The following is a 19,111-nucleotide window of genomic DNA, read 5'->3' as shown; positions in this document are numbered from 1 at the left end:
CACTTTCAGTTTTTATTTTCCAGTTTTCACAATGCCAATGAGAGTTTGAACATTGAACATTCAGTTTTGTTTGAAATTTTGTAAAGTTTGGGAATGGTGCCGCCATAAGTCATCTGCAGTAGTTGGAAAAGAAAGGGGCAGTTGAGTCATTGACATGGTGTTTAGTCCTTGAGATCTTGGTAACAAGTTAGAAATGCCACTTGTTACTTGAAAGAGCTAAGTATGAAACAAGATCAAGGTGATGATAGTACATTAGACCTTAAAAGTTTATTTTCATTTTGCCACATGAGAATTTTTCTTGTAGCTTTTTGATGGTGGAAGTTTATCATTTATACAGGAGCGTTTTATTGTGACCTTGACCAAAATTGTGTATTCCTGCTGATGCAGTGAATATGTTTTCAATAAAGTGAGCCTTTTCATTTACAATATAAGTGTAGAGTTTGTAAAATTTGGGCTTCCAAGTTTTCCTTGAAAGTGGATCTATAAGCATCAGTATGTGGGTTATGTAAACTACTGTTTTATCCGGTTTTCAACAGGGATAAACTGTAAGAGTGATTTGTTTTTATCGTAATACGTGACAACTGTTGCAACCTACAAAACTCATTTTCTTATTTGAGAGGACTCTGTCTTATTAACATCAGAATCCCTTTCCCTGTTAATATTTTGATCAGTTTGAAAAAAAAATTGATGTTAATCCCTGATCACAGCAACAGATTTCTTAGTCATATTGGTAATAAATTTGAACGTACACCTTGGTAAGAAGCTTCATTATATCTCTTGCTGTGTTTATTTTGGTGTACTTAAAACATCTCATGTTTTGAAGACTTGAGAATCTCAAGTTTTTGCCTTATACACATTGCCTGTATATTGGTGGACTAATGTTGTCACTTCAGTTCTTTAGGTTATGCCAATAGAAATTGTAAGACTAATTTGAAAAACAAAATTTTTCCTTGGGTAAATCATATGATTATCTACTAACTGTATTTTTTTTTGTTTGCAGCATCCATTCATTAATCGGGATTTAGATGTTAAACCCATACGGGATTTGCTTTTGGAATACAAAGCTGAAGTGGTTGAAGAAGATGTCATAGATGATCCAGAGGTAAGTACCCAGTTTGTTAGTGTTTGGATTAACCGTATGGGATATTTTGAGTTTTTATTTTGCATTTACAGAGTCTTAAAAGAAGGCAAAGCACATGTTAGTGTAGGTTTGAGGTGAAGGATGATTGAAGATAATTTGAGTAGCTCCATAATTTTCTAGACTACCATAAATTTTGTCTAGATGAAGAGTTAAAATCTTTTTACACATCTGAGAATGTAATCTTTTATTTTGTAAATGTTTCATCTACTGTATTACTCTTTGTGAATAAGAAAATTGTTTGATCTTACTCTTATTATAACCTAAAGAAAATTTTCATTTGGTAACGTCCCTTTTTGTCGCAGCAGTATGAGTTTTGACCAGTTTGTGGCTTGGGTAGTTTGGCTAAAATGAATTTTTTTTTTAGTTTGGATTGTGGTTCTCAGAAAGCAAAAATTATCCAGGATCTTTGTGTAATTTGATATTATTTGACTCCAGAGATGTTTGCTATTTGTATAAACAAAGATACAACAAAGTGTATCGTTGGTGTTCTCTATTTTATTCCGCATCTAACTGTTGAATGTACTTACATCTCAGTGGGTGTGACTCCAGATGTTTTATTTTTTAAAATGTTGTGTTTTAATGAAACCCGTGTTTCAAACGACACCAAGCATGGATGTGTAATCTCAAGGAGACATTGGGATCTGGCTTTTGGGTGTCTTAAGCTTATTAGGTAAATTTATTTTTTAAATTTTCACCAGTTGAGTAGATCTGAAACCTTGTTAAAAGTTTACCATGTACATTTTGGCTAACAGATGTTTATTTCAAGATTAGTTAGAACTAATTAATAACTTTTAAGAAGTTCTCAGTAGATTTCAGTAACTGAAGATACCATCTTTCAAAACATCATGATGAATGATGCGTAGTTCCCCTACAAAAGCCAGAGTATTACCTTGTATGTCCTCTTTTATTCTTTCTAATTCATTATAAAGTGGGATACGGTACCCACATAAATGGAGATATTTCTGTTACATTAATATTTTTGTGTCACTTCAAATTATGCCAGACTTAATATATTTTAATATGTAGTTAATTAATGTAGAATAAATTTGTGCTATATTTATGTAAGCTAATGCATTACATTGGTGTCCTTTTTTTATTGTTGGTTAATTATTGGTTGGTATCTCGCTAAGTTTTAACTGGCACTAATGAAGGGAATGTAATGTGTATTTTCACAAATAGGGACAATTGTTGGAAGCATTTAGTTAAATAGAAGTCATATAGCTTTTGAGAAAAGCAGAAAATTTGAGTATTCAAAGTCAGATTTTCTGTAAGTGGATAATCATGCATAGATGTTTTTCAGTGGCTGTCAAGAGGAAATTTCTTAGGTAATTACTGATACCAACCAAGGGGTTAACCATATTTTTAACAAACACCCCTCCCTTAACACTTTCTGAATTAGGGTGAATATTGCTTAAATAATAACAGTAAAGATATTAGAATATGGTTGCTGTTGTTTTATCTAGTAAATTCCAGAACCCTTCTTTTGCTAATGTATCATATAGGTAGAATATTCTTCTATATTTAGCAATTCATATCTGCTAGGGTATCTGTAATTGCATAACACACAAGGAGTGCTTTGGAATTTACCGAACATACCGTGGCTTGAAATTTTCGTGAGTGGCATCGCACTTTATACTACCCTCTTTTCCGTAGCACCCCTTCTTTGCTTATTTCCATGCCTCCAGAAGAGAAAGAGGAAAAAAAAGGATCAGTATAAAAGAGTTGGTAAGAAAAGTGGTTTGTTTGTCTTAGATGTTCATCACTAGATCCTCTTTTTCAATGTTGTGTTGTTATCCTTATTTTATCTTAATATTATTACTAGTGGTCTTAGCAACATCATCACCATCATTTGCAGTTTGGTTCCTAAGTAAAATGGGTTTTCATATTTATGATTATGCAGTTTGCTTACTTTTTCCATATATATATTTATATGCTACATGCAAAATGCCCACATCTTTTTATATATATCTCTGTATCTATTAAGCAGTTAAGTTGCTTTGGTATAGGAGTATGTATGCAGGTACATGCACATATATTTTTTAATACTGTATACATATATATTGCTTATAAATGCAAATATGTGCTGTATATGTAAAGTATTTATATATACTGTATAGGGAATATATAGAAAAGAAAGTTACTGTATATGAAGAAAATGAAATAAATAATAGTTGTAGATGAATAACATTAAGCAGGTAAAGAACAGAGCAATGTCAAGTCATTTATTGACAAACAATAAAGTGAACATTAACATGAGAAAATAGCAAGGTTGACCAAGGTTGACTTGTCTGGCAGTGGCTTAAGAACTTCATTCAACTCACTTCCACCGCCCCATACACTACAACTTTCGATCCTATATATTCCATAAATTATTTATATGATATGCATAAATATTAAAAACATGTCAGCAATTTACTGAAAACTAGTTTTTGTATGAAGGTCTTGAATTAAGATTTTATTTTCTTCATGAGAGATTTGAACCCACATTGCAGGTGACATACCCATTTAATACAAGTTGTTGATCGGAACCAGTGTAGAGAGGTTGATCTAGATCTTGTAATCAGTTGTATGCAGATAGATAGTGAAAGATGCTATAATAGAATATTCTTGTCTGAACATATTTACTTATTTTGGGATCACTGTAAAGTAATCAGAGTACTGAACCTAAATTCTTAGCTCTTATTGGTCTGAACATTTAAATATTACTAAATTTAATGGAAATAATATAAATTCTTAAACAATAGATTCAGGACTAACACATGTATATAGTCATAAATCTCATTGTGAGTATGGGTATGTTCCTTAACATGCTTATGTTCCATAAGCATGTTATTTGTTACATCCATTTGTGAGATGTTTTGAGTTTATTATATTGTTCTCATTTGTCTGGGTAATGCAGTAATTGGTGCATTTGGTATTTCCCTCATTGCCATATTTGTTGATTCAAATCCATCTGAAGTAAATCAGAATCTGAATACTGGACTTGAAATTTATTTAGAGGTTTATTGTACTGTAACAAATTTAGTCATGAAAGTTATGTAGTGTAATATTCAGTATATTACTTATTTTTGTTCTGAATCTCATAAGGAGTTGATTGATGAAGTCCCAGATGCTTTTTTCAGATCTCAAACTCAATCCACAGCTGTATAAGAGTCAAAAGGGTCTCTAACAAATATACAGTGTAGTCTATAAGTCTTTTATCAACAGTAGTACTTAGTATAGAATTGAAGACATCTTGTATTGCTATAAATATAGTAATCATTAGTTTCATAAATTCCACACACTTGGAATCAGGATTTTGCATTTGTAATTTTCAATCTTCATTCCTTAAGTCTTATGGAATAGTTATGAAATGTATATAAAAAACTTAACTTTCATGAATTGGTATTTGTTACATGTATGCCTATTAGTGCACGATGCCACTTCAGTTAATATACAGACTTATGTCTGGGTTACATTTAGAACAACTTGTCTGAAGTTTAAATTTAGTTGGGAATTTTGTACGAGTATACCACTTTTCTTGGTTCTTTTATTTGTGCAAAATCTTTTGTTATGAATTTGTTAAGTTTTTTTATTTTTACATGTAGCTACATTTCATTTTTACATATACTGTAATTTCAAAGTTTTAACTGGGACAGTCTAAATACATATATTGTAATTTTATACCGTTTCATAATCTCAGATAGCAAAATAGAAGTTAAGCCTTGTAATTTGCTTGAATGGTCAAAACTTGTGGCTGGGGTCTGCAGGGGCACCGAGAACACGTATGAAGTGTTTTGCATCATCAGTATTGTGATAGGACTGAGTTATTCCCTGAAAGCAACTTTTTTTTATCTTTACTGAAATGAATAGGAAGTAAGTGTGCCACAATCCTGAATGCTTGTAAAGAAGCTAGTTTAGAGGCATTGTGAAAACTAATCTTGTTATGTTTACAACTTACAAGTGGATTGCGAATTGTGCAAAATATCTAAATGATGAGTGCTAACCTTTTGTATCAAAAGGAAAGGTAAAAGTGTTGTTGTTGGATTAGCACCAAACAAAGAATGGTAAAAGTTTTTGGATGTGAAAATTTTAAGTGGTAGATAGATATCTTTAAAGTTATTAGGAGCTGAAAAGGTTCTATAACACCATTTGCATCCTGGTGTGATGAAAAAATCAGTAGGATTGAGTGGACATATTAAGAAGTTTAAGTTACTGTTGACAGGATCTGGTTTGCTAGGGAAATAATAATAACAATAATAATGATAATAATAATCATAATCATAATCATAATGATATTATTATTATTATTATTATTATTATTATTATTATTATTATTATTATTATTATTAGTATTATTATTCGAAGGAAGAAGACCCTCTTTGAGGCAAGTTTTGTTGAATAAAATGGCTGCATTTTGCAAATTGATTTTATACTGAGTTTTCTCAATTCTTCTAATAATTCGCTTTTCCTGCACATCAACATTTAGTCAATAATTGTCCAATGTTCACATTTTGATGGATGAAACAGCATATTTCTTACAGTAGAAATTCTTTATTTTAAAGTATTACAGCAGGTTAAAGAAGAGATACCCTTAAAAATACCATCAGGAGAATCTACAGATTTACATGCCAGGTTTCAGTAACCTGCTGTAATACTTTAAAATAAAGAATTTCTAATGTAAGAAATACGCTTTTTCATCCATCGAAATATGAACATTGGACAATTATTGACTAATATTGATGTTCAGGAAAAGCGAATTATTAGAAGAAAGAAATTGAAAATCAAAAATGCAGCTATAAAATTATTATTATATTATTATTAATTATGCATGATGATGATTATTATTATTATATATATTATTATTATTATTATTATTATTATTATTATTATTATTATGATTTATTATTATTACAGTCAAGTTAGTTTCAGTACTTAACTTTCTTAATTTTTGTATTTTCTTTGAGGCATAAATCACTTAGGAGTTTCCGTATATTCATGTCATTAGTATTCCTTCTGTAGAGTATGGACACAGATGGCATTCTTTTCATTTGCTAAGGAAAACATACTGAAATGTTTCCAAAAATATAGTTAGTTGACAATGTATCCTGTCAGAGCAGGATGTGGTCACAGCTTAAGAGTTGAATTTAAAGTAGATGTAAGAGCAGGACAGTGTGATGTGTGTTTGTGTACTTTTTGGACTGTGATGTGATTGCAGGGATTATATTTCATTGTGCCATTTGACTTCATGACAGACTTCATTGCTGCTTGGCTGGCATTGCTGGACTCTAAACTATATAGTTGAGGTTAAACAGCTGTAGCCTTGCTTTTAGCTGTGGTACCAACATGCCATCATTGTCATAGTGGTGCCTTTCTTGTTGGGCGTCAGTGTTGTAGTTTCAGTTAGTTAATGTTGTTTTGTATGGGTCTCCTAAAGGTTGTGGGAAAGAGGAACACCTCTTCTGTATGGGTCTCCTAATTGTCGTGGGAAAGAGGAACACCTCTGTTGTATGGGTCTCCTAATGATTGAGGGAAAGAGGAACACTTGTGTTATTTAAGGATGGGTTGAGGTGCAGTATATGTAGTGCCTCGAAGACTTAGAGGCATTTGCTGTTATATGTGTTTTTGATATGAAAACATATTGTGCAAAATACTTGAGAACATAAATTGTAAAAATAAAGTAGGATATATGCTGTCATCTTGGCAAAAGAGATATGGGGTTTCTCCTTGCCCATGGTCTTGCTTCTGTGTATATAAATATAAACTGTGTATTTTTTAAATTATGTTAATAAGTCCCTGAGTCACATTGCTAGGCTATCTTAGGGCTCACCTGAATGATTTGATCTTGAGTGGCTCAGGAGGAGAGTAGTGGTTTTAGTATATCTTATGAACCAGGCTATGGATGATACCTTTGGGACTGGATGAAAAGTAAAAGGCAGAAAGCAGTGTAGCTTTTGGTGAAGGGACACAGACATCTTCATGATCATCTAGATTGATTGATTGGTCTAACTTACTGAGACAAGTCGAGAAAGGCATCAGTTGAGCATTGGATTGTATTGGTGAAAGTATTGTTTGAAGAATTCTATGGTGCTCAAGGACATGCACAATATTAGTTTAATTTGCACTCTTTTTTGATACGAGCCTTGCTGTGGTAGTGTGATTTTAGTAATGATGCTTTGCGTGTCGCCTTGATGGCTGCAATACTGTCATTTCAGGGATGTACTAGATGCATGTCTGCTTGAAATATGCTTTGTGATGTGCAGTAATTCTTGAGCCAATCTCATTTTTAAAGCATGTCGTTTGTTTCAGGAAGATACATATTTGTCAGCATAGGAAATCAGTATCAAATGAAGGTTTTGTAAATTTAGTACTGTTTATGAAAAAAGACCAATAACTTCAGGTAAACTTTGTGAACAGGTAAATTTTATTGTAAAATTTATCAGGGAAAGTTTTGAGAACTTATTGTTGCCTGTCATGGGATGTGAAATTTTGTTTTTAGGGTAATATGTGCAATTAAGTTGCTTTTAAGTTAACACATTTAGGTATCTGCATTTAGGTTAATTAAAAATATACAAATAATGTAGAGTTAAGTTTTCAGTACTGCAATGAGATGCGAGTATGATGATAATTCCCTGGCCTTTTGCTGCATTAATGTTAAATATTTGATAACATTCTTTTGATAATTACATTAAAGATGGAAAATAGCATCAATTGCCTTTTGCAAAGGATTACAAACAACAAATTTATCCTGTTTAATGATTTTAAAAAAATTTCAGCTGTATTTATTCTTCATGCTTTTATAGTTTATCTTTGTATGGTAAAAAATATAATTGTAGTCTGAGTTTTCAAACACCCAAGTAAAGAAAGGGAAATACCAATGACACTAAAGGAAAGAAGAGGGTTACTCTGAATGTATTTTAATACTTAGCCTGCCATCATGGGTAATTCATATGGGAAGTATATTTGCAAATAGTTTGAATAGAGGAAGCATTTGTGTGTGTCTTATTTGCAGAAATAAAAGCAGTTACTTTTAACAAGAAAAAACTTCATCTGCACATCCTATCACAGAAACAAAACTGCCTAGAACTTCTTACTAACAAGAGAAAACTTTCACAGGAGCGGCACTTTTAATTCTTTACTCTGACTTTGTTCTTATTTACAGTTTATGCTGTATAAAACTGATGCTTAAGCAGTGGTTTTTATTTTAAATTGAATTACAATACTTTTGTTAAAATTCTTCTCAGTTGATATGTATTAAATTTAAGATAGAGAAAAGTTACAATGTTTTCGTTTGTGCTTAATTTTGTTGTGTATGAATTTTGTGAATTTTGATGGGGAAAAGATGCATCTTTGCTTAAGATACACCTGTTTTACAAGAATAGTTTGAGACTACTTTGTTGTTTTATCATAAACTGGTATTTCAGAGAATAGTGTAGGCTACATAGCAAGCATAAAAAATGTCAATATTTGGAGGCTTAATCATTATCTGCAAACCTTTCATAATCCTTTGTAGAGGGAATACAATATTACGTCAAGAGAATTGCTATATCAGAAGGAATTTAAACTTATTTTCTAGTGGCAATCTACCAAGGGTGTAGTACCATCGCTACTATTTTGTTTGCCTTCTATTCAGTATTGCAAATGACTAATGTAACTGAGCTACTTTAAAATTTGTCTTATTTCTAAAGGACTTTTTGATCTGGGTATTAAATATTTTTTAACAGTGCGAGCTTCCTTAGGCTATCTTCGTATAGGGATAGCCCATACTTTAAACTGTTATTTATGTTTTTTGTAAACAAGCTGCTTGTGCTCATAGATTATAATTTTGGCCATACTTCCTGTAGGCTTTACTGTTCATCCGACTCCATAGTTTAGCCTATATAAGACTGGTCCTTTTTGGGACCTGGTTTCCAATTTGTGAAATGGGCATAGTAGATGCTCGGGTAATACAGACACCACCCTACTTACAAACATTCAACTTACAAACATTCAGAGAAACAAGCAAACGGGATCACAAATTGAAATTGTGTCCAGAGCGCTCCCCTTTGCCACCCGTAAGTTAAAATTTTGTTTTGCCTGGCTATTCTGTACATACAGTACTGTATTGACGTTATACTGTATCATACTATACCTAAATAGGCATGAAGAGTACAGTAACCAACATACAAACAATTCAACATACAAATGGCTGTCCAGAACATAACTCGTTTTCGTAAATAGGTTGGTGTCTGTATTTTAAACCTTATTTATGCATCATATCATCTGGCAGATATGGTAAATTGATTTAGTTAAAAAGAGTCAAAGACATTCTCATTCTGCTAGATACTAACCAGTACATTCGTGGTGTTTATGGAAGATATTAACCAGTGCATTTGAATGTTTTATTTTATGTATTGTAATCGTAGGTATAGATCAATAAGACTGGTATGAAAGTCATGTGGTAGGTTTCTGCCTTAACATATTAAAAACTGTGAGCATATTAGTCTTGCTTTAATATGGTATCCAGCAATAATTGAGTAGGTGCATTTTTACTCAATTGGTGGTACTGTATTTCATGTGCCTATAACTGCAAGAACATTGTGACCAGAAATTGCTGATAGATGGAACTCCTGTAGATACAATCATGTGGTATTGATTTTACTTTAATCAGTAATTCAGTATTGGGTACAATGCTGTGTAGATCAGTTGCCCCATTTCTTGGAAGTTCTACGTCATGTGTCATGAGCAATGCATTTATCTGTTGCACATGAACTCATTTGTTTTTGTGTTAGTATACCATATTTCCATCATCATTTTAGTTTGGTTTTGTAAATATTAAAAAGTTTGTACATATTTTGGTTTGAAGGAATAATATATAAACCACTCATTGTTGTTGACTGCTTGCAAATAATGCTGCTCCTCTAGTAGGATTGGCTGTTGCTTCTATTGAGTTAGTTTCTGTTTGTGACGATTTTACTTTTTTCACAGTGGAGCTGTAAGCAGCAGTCTGTGTAAAGATGTTTCAAATATTGTTATGTTAATCTGGAACTGCAGTAAATGTGCCTTGCTCTGTGGAACAATAGCTCTGGTGTGGGTTTTTTAAAACCATTCATTTAGTCTCCAGCTAAATTGCTGTCTTTTACTTTTTGTAAATTGTCTTTGTTCTTATCCTGCCTAAGCCTCCAGCTTTGTTTGTCATGTTCCATCTTCCCCCATTTAAGCCTGAATCCTCCAAGACACATGTATGAGAGTTGAGAAATACGATTAACCTTCATAGGTCTTTGGTCTTTAGAAATAAAATCTATGAAATCCTTGCTCATGTTGACTTTCGTGGACATAAGGATAATTTGAAAACATCAGGTTTTGCAAGTCTTGTAGAAATTTCTAAAGTTTGTTGGGAGTTTTATTTGATATATTTGAATAGCTATTAGCAGAAGTATTATTGTCATAGGAGTTATATTTAGTATATCTAAATAGTTACTAGCAGCTTCATTATTGAAAATTTTAATAGTTATGGAAATTCTTGAAGTGTTCTAGTTACCTGCATGTTTCAGTCCTATGTTGTAAAGTGTCTCTAGATCATTTTGTATTGTAGGTTATTTAAATGATTAGTATTTTTTTAGGTGTCATTCTGCCTTTCAATTTGGGTGTTGCAAAGATACCCAGTTATTTTTATATGGACATATTTTTTATCATATTTTTTATAATTTTCTGTTGTACTGTAGTAACATAGATACAGTTGAACATTTGATAATGATGATGATGATGATGTTCATGAGGCCAGTAGAATTTAAATGTGAGATGAAAATAGAAATATAGGTTTTCAGTGAACTTAACATGTAGTTGGTGGTCCTATTTACATTACCCTTCTTTTGGTCCCACTGAGTGCCCTCCCACGGACCTGCCAGTTGTACCAGAGGTATGTTGAAGTGTTCATCTATTCTGAAGGTGATGTGCGTAGGGTTTTGAATTAGTTTTCCAAAATTTTTTGAGTATGCCCAATACAGTACAGTAGTAGGAATTTCTGGTAAATTGATATTTTGTGTAACTAATTTTGATGAGGTAATGTAAGCCAGTTTAGTTAGGCATGGGAAATTGTTTCTTTTTATACTTTGAATTATATCCTAGAGCAAAGTTTTTCTTTTTTGGGTAGTGAAACTGATTTTGGCTAATGTAAATCCTACTGCTTTTTTTAGGATTTTTTATGCTGCATTCTTTGCTATTGGTAAAAAAATTTTGCTTTCAGATAAAATTGCATGGAGATCCAGTTTTTGAGATTTGATTTCGGTGCTGTTAACCTATGTTTTAAATGACACAGTAGTTTGTGCATTGATTTATTTTATCCAAGGCTAGTAGTGGTATTGATAATGACTGCTAGTTTGCCAATAGTAAAATATGATGAAATATCAGTGAGAGATGAAAGTTTTAAGGTTGAGATGGAAGGTATGTCCTTGGAAGTAGAGTGAGGGTCATTAAGAAAATTCCATTTTATTTTGTAGGTTTTCTTGGTATTTAGTATTTTTACTGTTTTAAGTTACAATATGGTATTGTAAGGACAGGAATATTGAATTGATAATTAATTTTGCTGATATTAAGGAATGTCATTTTGCAAGATTTTGAAAATTTTATATCTTGCTGGAAATAAATATTTTGTAGCCTACAAGTTGTATGAGAATTATGAAAAACTGAATAGCAATTATTTGACAGGGAGAGAAAAAGAGACAGTCCTATAAATTAAATAGTTTTGAAGATGAAACAGCCTTATTATCCAGCAGCCTTTCAGTAGGCTAGGAACGTGAAAGATAAACTAGAGACAATACAAGTTCTGTTAAAAAAAGTGGTGTATGGTGGAACTATGGTAGGAAAAGGCAGGGAAGTGGCAGAGATGTCGCCTAAAACTTATATGGATATTTTTTGTTAATGGGATTTAAATATAAAAGAGCTAGCACAAGCACAGTAACATTGGTGGTGACATGAAAAAATAAAAATACAGTATATAAACTCCCCGTATTCACGGTCTCACGATTCACGGACTTGCCTATTCATGGATTTCTCTATGGAACATATATCCGCATTATTCACTGAAAATCTGCCCATTCATGGTATTTTTCATTGAGAAATATTCACTAATTACTGTATTTTCATCTCATTTTCATGACTAAGTGCACTTTTTGTGATAAAACTATCAAAATACTCAGTTAGTGCTTGAGTTACGATATTTCACGTTATGATTATTCAATTTTGCAGTTGAAAAAGTAACAGAGAATGATAAAAGTATTGTTAGTAAATGTGTACAGCCATAAACAACCGACCAAGAAACTGTTGTTTTGTTTATCACTGAATTGGACAACATCAGCCCTTTTGCTTGTATTTCAACCGTCGTACGGTAATACACAATTACTCTAGGTTATAGTACAAATGACGTTAAGTAGAATAGGACTGATATATTTTTACACTATACCCTTATTCAGTATGGGTAAAAGATCGGCAAGGAAATATACTGCTAAATTTAAGCTGCAAGTTGTAGATGAAGCTGAGAAAACAATGTTCAAGGTGCTAATGACTATAAATTATTGTGCATCGGCAACATGGATGAAACTTGACCGTAATTAAAATTGGAGAGAAAGTATTTTAATCAAAACTACTGGGCATGAAAGAACACATTACAGTACTGCTATTTTTATGCCGAGAAACGATAAATACTAAAGCAGGTATTATGATGAAATCAAGTGAAAATAGCGAATGAAATCTTGATTTTTTTACACAAAACAGACTTCCCAAATGGGCAACATCATCTGTAAAAAAAAAAAATAGCTGAATTAATTTCACAATGAGACGTATTTAAGTTATATTGCAACTTAAAAAGACTTTGTACAGTATAACAAAAAATAACCTTGCCCCATATAAATACAGTATCTAGAGATTCATTTATGCTAACTAGAAGGAAGAAAAGCGCTCTGAACTGAGTTAAATGCGGCTAAATAAACAACGTGTAAATGATTTCCAAACCAAAACATTGATCGCTATGATCGCAATTTATAATACAAGAGCAATATAAGAATATATACACAATATTATTAGATACAGTGAATTAAGGCATAACATTTTAAAAGATCCATGTGAATATAGAGTACAATATAATGTAGGCTAGACCACCGAATGTGTATATGATATACTATAATGTAGGCCAAGCTAATTCTTGTTTGTTATTCAATTTCTCTTTGTACTGAATTATCATAAGTCACTCTGCATGAACCTCCAGAATTAGCTGATATACCGTGTATGTATTGAGTATGCTTTATAGTGTACGCGAGGCTACCATATACAGTATGTATACATGGTACTGAATACTCTAGTGTAGGCTAGGCTATAGTAGAGATATGTTTTTCCAGCAAATGGTGGTTTTTTTTTTTTTGGAACCTAACCCCATCATAAGTTGGATAATACCTGTGTGTTTGAATATCAAAATAGGCAGTTCTAAGTGTTTTTAGTAGGGTTCTAAGTATTTGCGGGTTCTAGCTATTCGCGGTGGGGGCCGCGTTGGTACGCATCCCCTGCAAACACGGGGTGTTTGCTGTACTGGTGGAATTGGCAAAAAAAATTGTGTATTGATTAGGCATACTGGTCAAAAATTAAATTGCAGGTGACGTAATTGTGGGATAAATGAAAAATTATATGAAAGAAGGTGATATTCTGTAAACTCATCATAAATAGAGAAAAGATGAGGGAGACAAACACAGGTGACAAAAGGTCAAGGTTTAAGAGATGTGAGGAATGGAATTGGTGCTAACGCATCAGAGGGGGAAAGAGAATACAGGCAGTCCCTGGCTATTGGCGATCTGGTCTTTCGGCGCTTGTGTAATGACGAAAATCGGTGATTTTCGCTGCTGGTAAGAGCCAAAAATCACTGAAAAGCCCCAAGAATTGCTGATTTTTGATTATCAGTGATTTTCACTTACAGTCATGCCATCGGAACAGAATCCCCACCGATAACCAAGGTAGCAAAGTGGCCGAGGGAAAATGGAAAAGGTTTAAAAGTATGAAAGTCTGCAATATGAAAATGGAAAAATAACATTTGACAGGAAACAAATAATGGGATGATAGCGGCAATATTTTGTTCCGTTTTTCAGTAAAGACAGTGAATATGAACTGAAAAAGTTTAAGTAACCTTGGGAAGATGGAAAAACTGGGTCAGGGCAATTAGGAGTACAAGCATTCTCCAAAAGCATTGGTATAGTCTGTCATTTATTAACCAACCTGAATGATTTAAAACTTAGTAAAGGACGAGGTAGGATCTGTTGAGTAGAAAAAGTATGACTGATATTTTACAGCAAAAAAAAGAGGAAACACATCAGTTGGAGTTTATAGAGGAATAAGACTACAGTACTTAGGCATGTTATGAAAATATTGAAGAAGGTTCCAATTGAAAAAAATGAAAAAATCAAATGTGTAAGGACAGTGACAGGGTGCATTAGAAGAATTTGAGAAAAATGTTTGTGTCCATCAATGGTCATTCCTGATTCCTTCGTTGTTTACTATAATAATGAAAGAAGCTACAAAAGAGTAAGGAAAGGGAAGTTCTTGGGATCTGCTGGATGCAGATGAGCAGCAGAAGATGCAGAATGTTAAAAAGGTGGATGAATGGATAGGAGAGCTGATTAAAACAAGGCTTCTGGTAAAGGAGCTAAGGAATAAGAACAGTTAAGAAGGTGGCTATGTTGATGCTTAGGAGAATGTGGGAATGATCTTAGTAATGTGCATTGAATATAACAAATGGCACTACAAGCAATGGCCAGAATTGCCATATATATATAGGTGTAGATTTTCATACCAAGCACATACAAGAACAAATGGGGAGAGATTTGTGTGTGCACTGTGAGATGGAAGGGCAAGTTTCTCTTAACTTCATGACTTACTGGACTGTAAAGTAGGTATGAAGAAGGCAGTTAGAAAGGGCACATCAACATTTTGGATAAATTAGAAAAATTACGAGACTACAGGTAGATATAGATGATATTCAGAAAAATAAAAATACTTATAAAATTTCTTGCCAAAGAAAAAGTGAAGTACAGTAAAAGGTTTACAGTACCATTTTTGAAGATTTTGTGCCTGAAATTTTTTCTGGAATCTTTCAGTTTTAACTGACATAAGTGATTGGGCGTTTGAATTTCAATCATAAATACTGAACACTGGTTATTGTATAGGCTTGGGGAGTAATTAAATGGGCCTGTTGACTTTTTTCAGTGCTAACAATATTTTCATGATAGGATTCGCAGCCAAGTTTTGAAAGGTGTCCTGATGAAAAATGTGTTTAGATAACTATTCACTTCTCCAGAAAAACATTGTAGATGTAGGATGTCTGGTACAGTACTTCTAGGTTATAAAGAGGAAATAACAGGTCAGTACACCAATAGATGGCAGTTATTGAAATGTAAGAAATTAAGAGATTGTTTCCCAGTTTTGGGAACAGGATTGGTTAGGCAGTGAAGCTTCATGTTATTTCATGTTGATCTGTTACAGAACAGTTTAGTAACATACCTTCAAAAGGTACTTCACCAGATCTATGTTCAGTACATGGCTTCAGATCTGAAGGTAGCTTAGATTCATTGATTTGTGATGGCTACATTTTAGAACTAGTTTTCATTGCGCAAGTTTTGCCGTTAGAGGAGCAAGGAAGGGAAGCATCAAAACCTCCCTTTAGTTGCTTGATTTGGGAAAAGCCAGATTGTTTCAGGGGCCTGGAAACTGCTAAAGAAAGATTGCTTTGGCTTTGGGTTTTGGCAAGTAAAACTGTGACTAGTCAGCAACGTACTTCTCCTCGCACTTCAAACTGGGTTAGGTTAGATTCATTAGGTACGGTTAAGGTAAAAGGATAAGAGGGGTCTTGCTGAATTTTTTTTAACATAACTAAGTCAGTAATTTCATATAGCTTTTGTCATGAACATATGGAAATTTTCTAGATTAGCCCGATGTAGCTTTTTTGTCCTTTGGTATGTTAATAGCCTCTGAAATTTTAAATGATTAAACTATTACAGAATATAATGATTATAGTTATAGTTTTACAGTTTACCTTGAGATCCTGCTTTTTATCATATGTATGGTAGGGTCTTTTCAGGAAAATACATTCAAGACTTGTACACAAATTATATTGATATACATTAATATTGATATGTAAGTGTTTTTCAATTTATCAGTCACACTAACCTAAGGAAAGGAAAAGGGAACCTAACAAGGTACAACTTGAAAAATATTTAGAAATTATATAAAATCTTAATTCCAATAATAGGTAAATTTAGAAAATGAAATACAGATACTGAAAAGAAATACTGCATAGTAATTCCATGATGACATGCCACAAATGTTATGAGGGTTCTGTTTTTAGCAGTTCCATTTTGAAGAACCATTGGTGAGAACTGTAAATGATCCTGTATTGATAGGGTGCTCATTGCTGTGAGCATGTTTGCCAATGGTGCTAATGATGGTTTATCTTACTCAGTATTCCAAGGTACGCATGTACTGTATGTGACCTTTGACTTCAGGGGTTCATCTGTTCAATGTAGGCAGTTGTCACACCATCATACATTCTAGATAGGAATCCTAGTAATTCAGCAGTGGATCCTTGCTCCTGAAAGGGTTCTTGAAATGGGTATTGTAGTGTAGATGCCTGTGTTATTTTCGTACTTGAGCACAGCATATATTTTCATGAGCGTTAAGTTTAGCAGTTACTATTTACAGTTATAGTTCAGTGTAACAGCTGTATATGAAGGTGTGTTTAGTTGGGATAACCCTGTCAGTTGTTGTCATTTTTCTAAATGTTCTCACGAAAGACTTCAACTTGTATTTACTGGAATGGAATGAAACTGCTTCCTCAATTTCTGACAGGCTCACATGTAATGGACTTTTGCACAGAAATTTTTTTGTTTGTATTTTTATCTTTATCTGAATTAGTACTAATATGGTTGGTCATCACATACATGTAGAGCACTCACAGATACAAAATGAATACAGTATTTAGGTTTGGTTAAATTCAGTTTCTTAATATATGTAGTAAAACTTAATTGGTGTTTTCAGTTTGCAAATACTGCAACATGTTCAATTTGTGCATTTTTTCACTATCAGCAATTACTTTTTAAAATTTTGTGTAGACAGCTTTTGAATTTATTGTAGGAAGTTCCTTCAAAGTGCAACTACACAGCAGCAGAATGTATAAATTACATTTTAAATAGGTAATGTAAATATTTCACGTAGTGGTCAAGCTACCAGGATGGTAAATTTTTCACAAAAGCATGTTGCCTGTCTTTGGTGAGCCTTACTTTATATGTTGTTCTTGATTTTTTTGGTCATTATATTGCATGTCTTTGTTTATAATGTGGTTTAATTTATAATTCCAGGTTATAGAAGATGTTTAAGTGCTGCTTACTTGGAATAGCTAAATTTTACAATTTTTTATACGTAGATTTTTATTGCATATTGTTATTATCAGTGTCCGGCCATGAGGGAATGTGTTGAAGTATTGAGAATTTTTTTCCTGCAGCTTATACAGTCAAATTCAGTGCTCTGTTGGTGCTCACTGGTTATTGTTTTCACAATTTAGAGAGTGCCATAGTTTTAATTATGCATATGAATGTTGGTAGACGTGTTTTGAATTTGACTGTATTTATGTATCTTTAACTTTTGCATGGTTTTAAAATACACGCACATAAAAGTGTGTTCTTGTGCCCATAATACAGTTGATGCATGCAAGGAGCATCAAGTTGATTTTTTCTTTTAATTCCAGTATTTCTTTCAGCATTAGGTGCTGTAGCAATAGTGATATTTGAATAAATCAAGGATAAATCTACCCATTACTAAATTGTAGCCAAATAGACATGATCATTAATTGTAATTGTTATGAAAGCAATTAATAATTTTTTTTTAATGTTTGCTGATGTTAGAGAGGGGACCTTGGGCGAAAAAACTATTAATTTTAAAAGTTTGATTTTCCAAGAGCATCTGTATCAGTGTCAGACATTTACAAAGCCAGAAAAATTAGGCAAGCAATGTGGAGTATAATTATATCATCATAATTTTAGAGTAGTGTAAGCTTTAGCATAAGTGTAAGACTGAAAGCTTGCCTTTGTTAACAGGCCCATTCACATTATTGTAACAGCCATTAAGCGCAGTTGTCCTGTTTGTTTGAGTAAACAATACTGTAGTGTCACATTCCTCAGTTCAACTATTTCTAAAGCAAAGTTAAAATAAATTACATTTTCATGCCTTTTAGAAAATTAGAATGTTGTGAGAGAGAGAGAGAGAGAGAGAGAGAGAGAGAGAGAGAGAGAGAGAGAGAGAGAGAGAGAGAGAGAGAGAGAGAGAGAGAGAGAGAGAGAGAGAGAGAGAGAGAGAGAGAGAGAGAGAGAGAGAGAGAGAGAGAGAGAGAGAGAGAGAGAGAGAGAGAGAGAGAGAGAGAGAGAAGAGAGAGAGAGAGAGATTTCCTTCCCAGGTGGTGCAATTGTTACAGTAAAAGTTCTCTATGCTCTTGACCACTTGTAGTGTGCCTTTCTTGGTGCACTGTTGATGGTACTGAAGGTTCTATGCAGTGCCCTCTTGGTCCTCAGCTGCAGTGCTTTTTTCCATTTACCTCTTTTGTCCCTATCTCCTTAGCTGTCTACATTCTTCAACTTTACTTTGCTTTTGTTTAAGAACAAGTACTTTTGGTAGTCATTTTGAGATTTTACAGTACTCACTGGTACTGTATTATTAAGCTAATATAATAATAATAATAATAATAATAATGATTATGATAATCATAATACAGGTAATAATAATAATAATAATAATAATAATAATGGAAGTTGATAATATACAGAATATTGTCTTAACTATTTGAAAAGTTACCATATTTAACACACACCCAACCTTGCTTGCGTACTTAGAGATACACATGCAAAATTGCACTTGCACATACTAGAATGTAATACAGATGCTTATCCTCCAGGATATAGGAACTTGGGTGCCTTTCAAACATAGAAT

At 33.0% G+C, this 19,111-nt stretch overlaps 1 protein-coding gene across 1 annotated transcript in view; it reads left to right on the top strand.

Annotated features, from left to right (window-relative positions):
• The window catches only part of LOC136825455 (STE20-like serine/threonine-protein kinase), a 114,268-nt gene that overhangs the window by 20,913 nt on the left and 74,244 nt on the right, over positions 1-19,111 (top strand). Inside the window, 1 exon segment of the mRNA XM_067081926.1 lies at positions 1,001-1,102. Within this exon segment, the coding sequence (XP_066938027.1) occupies positions 1,001-1,102 (102 nt within the window).

The sequence above is a fragment of the Macrobrachium rosenbergii genome, chromosome 37 (assembly GCF_040412425.1).
Source record: "Macrobrachium rosenbergii isolate ZJJX-2024 chromosome 37, ASM4041242v1, whole genome shotgun sequence".
NCBI lineage: Eukaryota > Metazoa > Arthropoda > Malacostraca > Decapoda > Palaemonidae > Macrobrachium > Macrobrachium rosenbergii.
This window is presented reverse-complemented; position numbering and strand designations above follow the sequence as displayed.